This window comes from Balaenoptera ricei, chromosome 2 (assembly GCF_028023285.1).
Source record: "Balaenoptera ricei isolate mBalRic1 chromosome 2, mBalRic1.hap2, whole genome shotgun sequence".
Classification (NCBI taxonomy): domain Eukaryota; kingdom Metazoa; phylum Chordata; class Mammalia; order Artiodactyla; family Balaenopteridae; genus Balaenoptera; species Balaenoptera ricei.
Window position 1 is genome coordinate 18,108,792 of NC_082640.1, and position 13,097 is coordinate 18,121,888.

A 13,097-nucleotide genomic window follows, 5' to 3' on the forward strand; every position below is an offset into this window, starting at 1 on the left:
ACTATCCTCACAAAATAATAAGTTAAGTGAATCATAAAGATTCATGCTGATCAATATTTATCAGAACTTCATCTACAAAGACATAAAAATTGGGAATTACCCCATATCTAAAAACAATGTAAATGTAGTATGCTCTTAAAAAGATATTCAAATGATCATATATTGCTTTTATAATCAGAAAATAATAAGTGCTATTCAATAACAAAGAACTGGATATTGTCCAATGAATATGCTTCATATTATACACTTGGCCTACTCTTCCTGGGAAAAGGTAAAATATTGGTTTCTTTTAAAAAAACTAATACAATATCTGTGGGGCTTAATAAAATCTCAAGTTGTTATAAGTGTGCAATAGTGGGTCAAATCATGTCTTTCACATAAAGCAAATGTATCCCACCATCTCAACTAGAAACGGTGAAAAGCTGGCATAGATATGGCCCTAATCCCCTCCAGCAAACCTAAAACTGGGTCCCAGTTAGTAATTGGCTCGATCTTATTATCCGATATTTCAGTCTTTATAAGCTTATTCTATTCTATCCCCAATTCCTGGCACAGAGCAGGTACTGGGTGAATAATTGGATGAATAAATTCATTTCTGAGTGAATGACTCAGAGTTCCCTTAAATCGGCTTAGAGATCTTATACGTATAGGCCATGTGGAAGCGGGCCTTTAAAGCTAAGGGCACAGCACAAGGCTGAAAGTAAAAGAAAGTTGATCGAGATTACAATCACACATTGCAGAAGGGACTAACATCCAAAGGACAAGTTAACACAGGACAATGAATAGTAAGACAGGGTCTAGTTTTCTTTGGAGAAGAGTGGCCGGAGTTTCAGGGTTCAGTTCCAGCTTCTGCTTCCATGCAGAACCACAGCTAATGTCCTTCACGTCCCCATGTGGCTGACAGCACGGACCAGAGGATGAAGTAAGCCTGGATGTGGCAGACCCAGAACGCGATGGCCTGCCTGACGCTGGGACTCGCGGGTTTACTGCCCACCTCTTCCCAACACAGCCAGAGTATCAACTGCCTGAACCCCACACTCACAGGCAATCAGACCCTCTCATGTGCATAAGAGGGATGGACACCTTGCTTCTAAATTACTCTGCCACTACCTTGGCCTTGCAGCCATTAAGCACCTCATTTGACTTCTCTGTATTTATTTCTTCATATATAAAACAAAGAGAATCGTAAACGATACCTTAGGCCCCTTCCTATTCTAATGTAGCTTTCTAAGAGAATTAAACGTAGAGACAGAATTCATTTTAAAGTAGTCCTTGGTCAGTTCAGTGAGTTTTGACAAATTGATAAACCCATGTAACGTACACCCCTCTCTGGATAAAGGGCATTGCCATCACCTCATTAAATTCCTTCCTATTATTTCCCACTCAATCCCAACCCGCCCAAAAGAAACCAATGATATTTTCATCCTAGAATAGCTTTTCCAGTTCTAGATTTTCATATAAATTAAATAATATTAATAATAATATAACACTAAAAATAAGTAATATAAAAATTAATAACCCCAATTGGTAATCAGTTTGTCCATTGCTATAAAAATTGCTGCTGGGATGATTAATGAGAGTTTATTAAATCAATAGGCCAAACTGAGAGAACTGATACTTCAATGATACTGAGTCTGCTAATCATATATCACTCCACTAATTTAGGTCTATTTTAATTTTTCAGTGACGTTTTATACAATTACGAGTACAGAGATTACCTGTGTTGTTAAATTTATCCCTAAGTATTTTATGATTTTTGATATTATGGTACATGATATTGATTTTTATTTTACTGTCAAATTGTCTATTCCTAGTACATACAAATAAAATGGATTTTGTCCATTGGCCTACTGTCCTATGATCTTGCTAAATTCACTTACGTGTTCTAAATTGCCTTGTAGATTCCTTAGGATTTTTTACGTAGAAATCATGTTATCTGGAAATAAAAAGTTTTATTTCTTCTTTTTTTTTTTTCTTTTTTTTTTTTTTTTTGAGGCCAAGAATACGACTTTATTTGGAAAGCCGGCAGACCAAGAAGATGACAGACTAATTTCTCTAAATAACCGTCTTATGGGGTCTGGATGTCAGTTTCTTTTATAGCGCAGAGACAGGGAGGAGATGAGTATGTAAAGTAAAAAGGCCATAAGATTTGCAAATGTCCCCTGGAATGGCCAGCCTCGGGGAGGGGATGGGTTAATTTCTTCTTTCTTGCCGCGGTCCACAGGGTCCGGATGGACAGGGTCTGATGCTTTCTTGAACAAAGGCACTTTGGTTTAACATTCAGGCAGAGGGGCAGGGTTCCCTGGGGCAGGGTTCCCTGAGGCAGGCTGTTCGGTATAGACAGTATCCTTTTAGTGAACAAAAGCAGTGGAAAGCAAAGGTTAAAGTAAAAGAAACAGATCCAACATGTAGTCAGTTTTGGCTCTTCCCTGTTACAATTCCTCTCAGCCTATTTCTTCTTAAAAAAAAAAAAAAGTAGTCCTTGGTGACTAAATTCCTCAGCATGGGGGCTAAGACAAAACTTACCTGGTCTTATTCTCTATTGGTACCAAGGCAGGCTTTATATGAAATCATGTCTAACAAAGATATAATGAAATGACTGCAAACTAGGTTAAATTGCAGTAATTCCTACCAATACTAATTTCCTTGGAACATTTAGAATTATCATAATTCTCCTACACAGGTGATTTTCAATACCCATTTCCCAAAGTTCTCCTTCAAAGTCCTCAACAAATTTGTCCTTTGCAATGATACCAATGTTTCTGCCTCTTGCTTTATGTATTCTTTCCAATGGAAAAGATGCCAAAAAAGTTCATCCATCCTTCAGGAGCACAAAACAAAGGAAAGCCATTTCTTTTCTCTCTCTTTTTTAAAGAAACAATTACTGCTTACGGAATATTTTTAAATACTTAAGTAAGAGCATTAGAGCTAAGGAAAGTGAAGGAAATCCAGAATCACTGCCAAAATATTAATTCTGTTACCTTGCCTTGTTAGAACTTCAGTGTCTAACAGTAACTAAGTTAATCTTTTTCTTCTAAAAAGGCTCAACTCTCTGGGATTATTTCCCTCATCACTCAGTCCATGTTTAGGTGTCAGCCTTGGGTTGGACCCCAGTGATGGAGAGATGAACAAGGTCCCACCCATCTCAGAATTTGCAGTTCCCGCCAAAGAAAACCAGAGAGGAACCATGATGGTGTGACAGCTGCTCCCTGAAGGTGAGTACCCAGGGCTACAGAAAGGCTTTGGAGAGAGGATACTAAAATCTAAAGGTTGACTTTGCTAGGACAAGGAGCAGAACTGACTCATGTGGAAAATCCAGAGGTGAAAGGCAGCATCAGACAACTGAGAAATTTCAGGTCGTGTAAGGGACAGGCTGGTGGACACAGGGGCTGGTTTGTGCACATCCTAGTGGCCACGTGATGGAGACTGGCACCCATCCTGGAAAGGAAGGAAAGCTCCCGAAGAGATTTCGGCCGGGAGTGACACGATCAGTTTGTTTTGTGGGAAGATGTGCCTTACTGCCGTGTAGACAAAACGGGTTGAGAGAGAAATCCTTCAGGGGGCTGCAGCAGAGAGCCCGGTGAGAGGATGGGGTAAGGGCAGGGGGATGGAGAGGAGTGAGGGAGGAGAGAAAGATTCCAGAGGAGGAGGCGACAGAGACAGGAAAGGCATTTGAGAGGTCAGAGCCACCCCAGATTTCCAGCTTCTACAAGTAAAGAAACAGTGGCGCTATCTCAGAGGGAAGGAGGACAAGGTAGATGAAGAACTGAGGGAGGAATGGGTTTTGGTGGAAAAAGCATAGATGCCTGAGAGGCATACCAGTGGAGACATACCAGTGGACATCTCCATGGGTGGCTGGACAGAGGGATCTGGAACTAGAGTCCTGAGCTGAAAACAGGACCACGGGATTCATCATAAGGAAAGTGGTACCTGAAGACCAAGGAACGAAGGTCTCCCAGGGAGCAAGTGCAGAAGAAGACACAGCCCAGAAAACGCCTTGAGGAACACTAAGCAAAAGAGGAACAGGCAGAAGAGAGCAGCCTTAAAGGAGACAGAGGGCCAGAGTGAAGCAGGAGGAAAACGGGGAGAGCTGGCAGGAAAGGATTCAAGAACGAGGCAGTGTTCACAGACTCCTGAGAAGTCAAGTGGAAGAGACTGAGAAACATCTTCTAGAAAATGTCTCAAATGTGCTGTATGGGGACAAAGACCAGGGAAGTGCAAGGGAAGATGATACTTCGTGCCGAGAGTTGCCAATTTTGAAGAAAACGTACTAAGATAACAGACAGCACTTCCCACATATAGAAGAGGGCAAGGGAAGACGTGACAAAGCACAAAAGATGTGCTTCTGCAAATTTTCATCTTCTCTAGCTTGAAAATAAGTATGCAAACCCGTGATTTAAAGATGAGTTAGTAAAATATAGTTCTGTGATATTGTCAAAGGCCGGACCACACGGCTGACAGATGGACCCAGGAGGAGAGAACTCAGCACAATATTCTGGCTTGAGGTTCATCCGTGACAAGACACCCTATGCTTATATCAATATTTACGGTAACATAATTTACATGTACCCTCCCAGTAATTCAGGGAGATGTTTTTCCAAGGGTAATATATAAGTACAACAGCAGCAAAGTCATGTCTTCAGACTTATGGGAAGCTGAAATGAGCTCTTCTGTCTTCACAGAATTCTTTAGTTAAACCCTGTCAGTACAAAAGGCTTTTCGCTGGTATTACAAAGAGAGCACAGCACTCGTGATAAGATTTTTTTTGACATAATTGCTTTATAAGCTTACTCTATCCTAAGAAATAGTAATAACCAGCAATGTATGAAAATGATACCGTAAAGAATATTGAATATTAAAGTCTATTACTGCCTACTGCCTCTGTTCCCTTACTTAAATCATTTTCATTCACACAAATTCATATGCAGAAGTGAATGAGACAGAGATATTGCAGTGGGATTCCAATTCCATGTGTTTTATAGGGCAACAGGGGATCAAATCAGTGCTTTTATCAAAACATTTTCAGGTTGGTACAGGTTTGTTAGGGGAACAAGAGGGAACCGCCTGAGCCAGACAAAAACACGTCTGGATTCAGGATGCTGCCCTTCAGTAAGAGTCTTACATTTTAAGTCCCCCTATGACATTTCAATGTTTCTCTCTAAAGGAAAGCTTTGAGAAATTTTAGTTTGTTTTTAAAGAGACTAAGAAGATGATCTATTGTCCAGGAGAACGTCCAGAGAGGGAACTCCATCTGTCTTTATTCACCACCGTATCCCCAGGATCTAACTTATTTTCTGAATGTAGTAGATGCTCAATGAACATCTGTCACACGAATACAGTCTTAGGGTATATGAAATTATTCCATTTTTGAAAAAGACCTAATAAAGAACAATGTGTCTTGTGAACTTACTGTGGAGAATTTTTCACATAGCTCTTTGGAGGACTTACATTAAAAACATCAGTTAATGATTTGGAAACCAATAAAAATTATCATTCAAGAAAGCCAATCCAGGGGCTTCCCTGGTGGTGCAGTGGTTGAGAATCTGCCTGCCAATGCAGGGGACACGGGTTCGAGCCCTGGTCTGGGAAGATCTCACATGCCACGGAGCAACTAGGCCCGTGAGCCACAACTACTGAGCGTACGTGTTTGGAGCCTGTGCTCCGCAGCAAGAGAGGCCGTGATAGTGAGAGGCCCCCGCTTGCCGCAACTAGAGAAAGCCCTCGCACAGAAACAAAGACCCAACACAGCCAAAAATAAAAAAATAAATTAATTAAAAAAAAAAAAAAAAAGAAAAAAAGAAAGCCAATCCAGTAGCCTACTCTGAGGGATTAGCATTTATATTTATAATAAGAAAGTAAATGTTTTACTTCCCACAGTTTTCCACTCTGAGGATTTTAGTTAAGGTGACACTGTTCTCTTGTTGTTGTGGAAACTAATTTGTTAATTAGCATTAAGCCACTCTCCATTTGGAAAATAAAAACAAGTGTAAAAATAAGTCTACGGTCAATAAACTTTGGAAAATCGGTCATCTCTCCACTGACTACCCACTGAGCTCAGGGGTATGTGGCAAAATCCTATTGTATTAAGGGATCGGATGAGCCATCATCGATGGCTTGCTTCATATATTAAACACAGATTTTAAAATTAAGAAAAACACCTAAGCAGTTTAGATATAGTTTCCGGTTTGTACCATTTGCTAATCATTTTCTCTTAGTTGATTTAAAAATGTGAGGAGTTGAGCATCAATAAAAACAAAAACAACAAACGTGATACTTTCAGCAAGCAGGTCCCACCTGTTTCCTAGAGGTGGCACACACTTTATAAAAATTCTTTGAAAAAACTTTTTTTCAGGTTCTCATATTAATTAACAAATCTGTATATAATTCCCTTTAAATTCTCAAATGCCCCACTATCCAAGTCTACTTGGTATGTTTTTACTATTTGGGAAGACAGATGTTCACACCCTTTGGGAGAGGAAACCTTCCCACCCATGCCTAATTACAGGCGGCAGCACATGTGCAGAACCCACTGCGGCTTTATGCAGCAGATACCACTGAAAAGGCAGCCCCTCTGGAGGAAAATACTCAGCCCTACAGTGAAGGAGAAAGGGGGCCAGCGGGTAGGAAGGGGGGCTTACACTTCTGACAATGTCACAAGAGAAAGAGACTCTGCCCTGTGAGGGGCTTTACAAGAGGCACCCATTTTAGATAAGCAAGGGAACAAGCAATCACTTCAATGTTTCTCCCTCCTGGTTCAACACTGCTGAACAGAAGAGAAAGTGCGGGCTCTGAGCAGGAAAGCGTGGCCCTGATTCTTGAACCCAGCTAAAGGTGCCTTCGAGGTCCCAGTGTTATCTGTTGAGGTGGCAACAGAAATATTACTGCACACTTAGGGATATTTTGATCACAGAATTAAGAAAACAAATCACAATCCACTGACAGTACAATAAACTCTAGCCAGCAAAGATAATTGAGAGTCTTTCAAGGTAAAGCCCCTGGACCTGCCATTCTTGGCCCAATGTTAGGGAAGAACTTGGTCCTACGACCATTTCAGATGCCTTTTGTCTTTCTCATTCTTTACCTCGGTGCCTTTGGTTATTCTCCTCGCCACAATGAGCTGGATCATTCCTCGCTTGTTCCCTTCGGTGGACATGGACCTCCGGAGGGTTTCCATGGCATCCTGGTTTGTCTTGCCCAACAGGGATTCTCCATTCACTGCTATCAGTTGATCGTTCACCCGAAGCCTCCCATCCTGGGAAGGAGGCAGGTAAAAATAAGTGCCATTAAATAGTCTGTGATAAAAGAAGCTGCTTTCCCTTTCGTTAAAAAAATAAATAAATAAAAACAAAGCAAAAAGAAAAAGAAAAGGGCTTTAATACTAATGGATTATGCCCAATTGAACACCAGCATAATAATGTGTAAGCAGCCTTTGCAGCCTGTGTCTACTTCAATCATTTATACATTTGTAAATCAAGTCATTATCATAATCTGTTTACCAAAATAGCATACTAATTCATAGGACACAAAGTGATTACTTTCCTGCTTCCAGAGACACCCAGAGAGGTTATTTACACCCAGAGAGGTTATTTACAACATGCAAAAGCTCCAGGCTATTAGACAATTGCAGAGAAGTGCCCCCTTCACAGACAGCCAGGAAATTTTCTCTAGACTGGGAAACAGGAGAAGTGACCCATGGGAGGGGAGGAGAGGGGAGGGGAAGAGAGTAACCTTTCCAGTAGGTTAGCTCTGTGCCAGAACCTGAGCTAAGTCTTTGCAGAGATAATCTCCATTTCACTGTAATGACCATGGGCTGTGAATTCTGTGAGACCAAAAACGGGGAGTCGAAGATATGAACTCCTTTCAGTGAGAGATCACTGAGATTGCACTAGTTGTTTGATCATGGATGGGGTATTAGGAAGAAAACAGAAAACATTTAAGTGTTACAGGGTATCAGAATACGCTACCCCAAAACACGCCACTTTGGCATGGGGATTATTTTAGCAGAAGGCAACTGAGAAATGGCAGGCACAAGAAGGGGACTCTGTCCTCCCTGCTTCTGGCTGAATGCGGGCATAAAGTTCTCCTTGTGAAGGCGCCCCGTCTCTTCTCCAAAACCTGGAAGGGGAGAACGACCCTCGCCACCAGAGACAGAGATGCACTGAGATGAGTCTACAAAATAAGCCTTTTCTACCATCGGTTTCCTTCATACATTTACCATCCCACTATTTACCACACCTGGAAGTCTGAACCCTCTTTCTTTGTCTAATCCCTACTCCATAATTTATCAGCATTTGCTAAAATGGTATATAAGCTTCCAAGTCTAACCGCTTCTTTAGGTTTTCACTTTTCCTGTGGAGCCCCCATCAATCAAATTTGTAAACTTTTTCTCCTGTTAACCTGTCTTTTGTCAGTTTAATTCACAGGCCACAGAAACCGAATCTAAGAGGGTAGAGGAAAGAATCTGCCCCTACCGCTTCCATGTTTCCAAAATAAGAACAGGGCTGTAATTAAACATTTTTGTGAATGAGCATAAGCTTGATAAGGTTGACATTTGCTTACTTTAGATGCTGCTCCTCCATTAATAATGGACTTGACGAAGATTCCTAAATCTGCGTGGTTCTCCTTTGACCGGTTACCTTTGACACTGACGCCAAGACCAGCAGATCCTGAATCATTCAGCGGAACTTCAAACGTCAGAAATTCCCTGGTGCCATCGGGTGTGAGCACAGTATCCTCATCTTCTGCTTTCTAACAGGAAACAAAATTGCACATTATATTCCAATGTTTCTTTCTGTTATTTTTAAGGACTGCTAATGAGCAGTTCTTTCATCATAACAGGCACAGTATCTCCACCAAAGTTCCACAACAAGATCCATGATAACAGTGCATCTGCACCCCCTCCAGATGATTCCTGGAACCAGCTGCTAATATTTTTATGTGGCACTTGTTTCAATATTGAAACCTAAACCAGATTCTGAGAAATATAGGGAAAAAAATGTAGCAGAAGGACTAAAGTCATGTAGACACGGAGTTTTGGTTTATTTTTTTGTTTTTTTGTGGGTTTTTAAAAAATCTGTTTATATATTCTAAACCACAGGAGAAAAACAGTAACAGCAGGAAATCAAAATAAATAAATATAACTCATTTGTCCCTTTGTTTTTCACTAGGAATTTTCAATGTTATTAATAGTTTAATTTTCACTAAGGATGCATCATTTTATTCACAAACAGTAACAAATCCTGATGATACAAAGTCAGCAGAAAAAACGGTATTCATTTTCGGAGAGTCACTAGAGAGTTTTAACCTTCAACATCTGTGAGACAAAGTAGAGATAAACAACATTAGGGAAATTTTTTTCCACAGTACTGTATGATACATCTACAGCTGGGGATATTATTCAAGCAATATTGTTTAATTAAAGAGTTGTATATGCCAGCTTTGACTTCGTAATTGTAGCCATCGAGTGCATAAGGAGACTGTTGCAGAACCCGACACATTTGAGATACACGAACTTTTGCTCAGCTCCCCTAAAACAGCAGGGAGGAAATGAATGCTTCAAGTATAACCTGATGAAAGGCAGCGAGATGACATATAAAAATGTCGGACACCGGAAGAGTAAGCCATCTGCCTTCTGTAATCCTCTTCAGGGATCCCAGCTCTACACTGGCCATCTCCAAATAGATGAGGCCAGAATTCTTTATCAAATTCAGCATTTCATTTTATGTCACATAACAGACACGTGGCACAAGCTCTTTGAATCACAACTAAATGCCTCATCTAGTCCTACAACTTTTCCTCCTTCTCTTTTTGTAATTTTGGAATATTTCTCCAGCATCCACCTATTCATTCAAGCTGGAAGTATCAAATTACACTTGAAGAATGGTTCAACATCTAAGGGTTCAACATCTAATGGTACATAATTAGGCTGGAATATAACGCATCCTTTAAAGATTGCACTTTTAAAGAATGTTCAGTTACACACATGAAAGCCTATTGCAGAGCAATGGAAATGTAGGTAGACTTCAGTTTTCTTCTTTGTCTCTCAACACATTTAAAATTTTTTTCTAATAATTATCAAAATTAACATAATAATGATAAAATAATTTTTAATATTAATTTTTAATAATAATTTGGAGATTTAACATGCAATCTCAGATATCTCAATTAGATGAAATAATTTTTGGAAGTACAGAGTGTATCAGTAAGAGATTTTTTTTGAAGATTATCATAATACAAAAGATATGTTATTTTAAAATTTCCAAATCCATAATAACATGATTTTTTTAAAGTTTCTAATTTACTAATATTCATTGTTAACATTCTTTGTGCCATCTCAAAAGATAGCCTCATAGTTACCAGGACAAGGTGTGTTTTAAAAAAAAAATCGCTAATATGTTAAAAACAGGAAAACTATATATATAATAAAGAATATTAAAGAAAGAACAACTTGAAAAGATACAGAGGGATAGTATGATAACTATACAAAGTAAATACATTTCAGTATCAAAATCAAAATAAAGCCTATACCTGCCCATTATAAAAGCCTTTGTACACTTAAAATATTCCTAGAGAATAATTACAGCTCAAATAAAGTCAATGGATTGGGGAGAAATAAACATTAAATACTCATATCAAAATATTGACATCATATTTACTATGCATCATATTTACTATGACATATTTACTATTGACATCATATTTACTATATTATCTTTATATACTTGTTTTGCTCTTAAAATTTTATTTTCATCCATACGGTTCAAAACAATTCAAGAGTAGTAAATAAAGACCTTGTGTGAATGAATACAGCTACTTCAATATAAAATCTGTTTCTGATGTTTGAAATACAAAATAGTATCAAAACACACTACAGCCCCTCCTACTTTAAATTCAGAAGTAACTGAAAGATAAAATTCACTCTGTGAATCAGAATCAGTATTTATATTCCTGGGGAAGTTGCACTTGAAAAGACACAGAAACCAAAGATAGTCCTTAACTGGGCACATTTAGATCTGATCATTCAGTACGTTTATTTGCCTCAAATCTGGAAGGTTCTTAATTGTCACTTACTGATTTATATCTTGTTTGGCTTTTTAACGTTTACTGATTTTGACATTTCCATAATGTCTTACAAAGGCTTAAAATTCTCATTTTTCTTCTACTTGAAAAATCAAGATAAGGAGCTGACTGAATATATGAAGAGAAATTTTAATCAAGTTCGAGTCACTTCCTGACGTGCCCTGCTCTGAACCTGTCTTAAAGGAGACTGTATTCTCCATGGGAAAGTTTCATTTCTTATGAAAACTGCAGATGGGAATAATATTCTTTTTCAGCTTTCTTATCAAGTCTTAAGTCATTATTATCATTAAAAACATTTAAGTGAGAGATTGTACTTTTCCTTTGATATTGCATTATTAATCCATTTGGCTCCTGACATAAGACTGAAATTAATTCCAACTTTGAGAACTTAATTCTCTGGCAGCAAAATGTTTAAAAAAATTTGCTCTTTAAAAACCATTTTTAAGGCTACTTTATAGAGAAATTTTCCAAAATCTTACTAGTATGGGGATCTCTTCATTCTGATATAAAGGAGAAGCTAATTTTCTATCACCTTCGATTGTTACTCCATCCAGATTCTGTACTATCTCAACCGTTTCTTGAGTCAAGTTCTTTCTAAGGAAACATGATAAATATTTTGTTTCCCTTTAACTTGCTCCTCAAGCCATTTGGACATGAATGTCACTCAAGTGCACATTATGTCCCTCATGTACAGACATGTATGTACCCCAAGTGATTTTCTATCAGTGCAACCTGTCATGTTTTCCCTTGGCCATTACTCCATTGGCATTTTTGCCTTCTAATGTCCAGAAAAACAGGGCATTTTTGCTAAGCATATTAGAAGCAGGGAACCTACTGCATGGGCAGTATGAAAGCTATTTACTTTCCTGCTATCCTCAGAACAGCAGAAAAGATACACACACATCTGCAGCGAGGCAGAAAAACAGCCACAAATGATCAGCACTAAAGCCCAGTTTTCCTTCCTCTCCAAACAAGCCCCAATTGCTAAGGGGAGACAGCTGGCCTATAGGCCACTCTAAGTCTGCAGTTAATCTGCAAAATGGGTAACAAGGAAGTAAAAGTTGATTATATTACGTGGCCGAAACATAATCGTTGGGCAGAGATTAGTGCTGGGATGGGGATGATGGGCTAGGAAGGAAAACCTTATGATGGATCTTAAAAAGCAATTATGCCATCATATTCTCACACTTAACACCTATTTTCATACAAGTTAAAGAGAAAATACATTTATTCTATATCTAGAGATTAAATAATATGCAGGTAGAGCAGACAAATGATAACAACCATTTACGGTTTTAATCAAGAGGAGGATTTTTTTAAATAGAGAAGTTATCGTGTTTATTTTTTTGCATAAAGCAATAACCCTCCAGTTTAAGCTATATATTTTAATTTATCCCATATGTGAGATGAATGTTTATGCATGATATTTGTGTTGATATTTTAATTATTCTTATTAGCAAAGTTAAAATGTCACATCTGGCTTTACTGTGCTCTTTTCTGATTTAAACAGTAGACGTAAAATAAATAACATTTAAAGAATTTTAAAACGTTTTGCTTGATGCTACAAATTCTGAGGAGAAAAAAAAAAAAAAGGTTTTGTACAGTTGTTCATCTGTAATGTGAAGCCAGAAAAATCCTTACTCAATCAAAGAAATGTCACACAAACCCAAACTGAGGGACATTCTCAAAGTAATTTGCTCTTCAAAAATGAAAAGCAAAGGTAAACTGAAGAAATGTGCCAGATTAAAAACGACTAAAGAGGCATGACAACTAGATGCCAGGTGTGATCCCAAGGATTTGTTTCTTATGTATTCGTTCATTCGTTCACATCGGCACACCATGAAGGACAGTAACTGAGACAACTGGTAATACAACACTGTTAAGTCAATGTTAATTTCATGGCTTTGGTAACTAAACATGGTTACACAAGAAAATGTCCTTGTTCTTAGGATACACACACTAAAGATTTACAGATAAAGGGGAGTTACGTCTACAATTTATCTCAATTCTGAAAAAAA

General features: G+C 38.5%; 1 protein-coding gene across 17 annotated transcripts in view; it reads right to left on the minus strand.

The window, feature by feature from the left end:
* The window catches only part of PARD3 (par-3 family cell polarity regulator), a 631,899-nt gene that overhangs the window by 241,889 nt on the left and 376,913 nt on the right, over positions 1-13,097 (minus strand). For all 17 annotated transcript variants that reach the window (XM_059911602.1, XM_059911622.1, XM_059911633.1 and 14 more), the window contains 2 exons: positions 8,560-8,748; positions 7,082-7,252 (listed from right to left, as the gene is read on the minus strand). In XM_059911602.1, the coding sequence (XP_059767585.1) occupies positions 7,082-7,252; positions 8,560-8,748 (360 nt within the window). The remainder of the gene's footprint in view (positions 1-7,081; positions 7,253-8,559; positions 8,749-13,097) is intronic.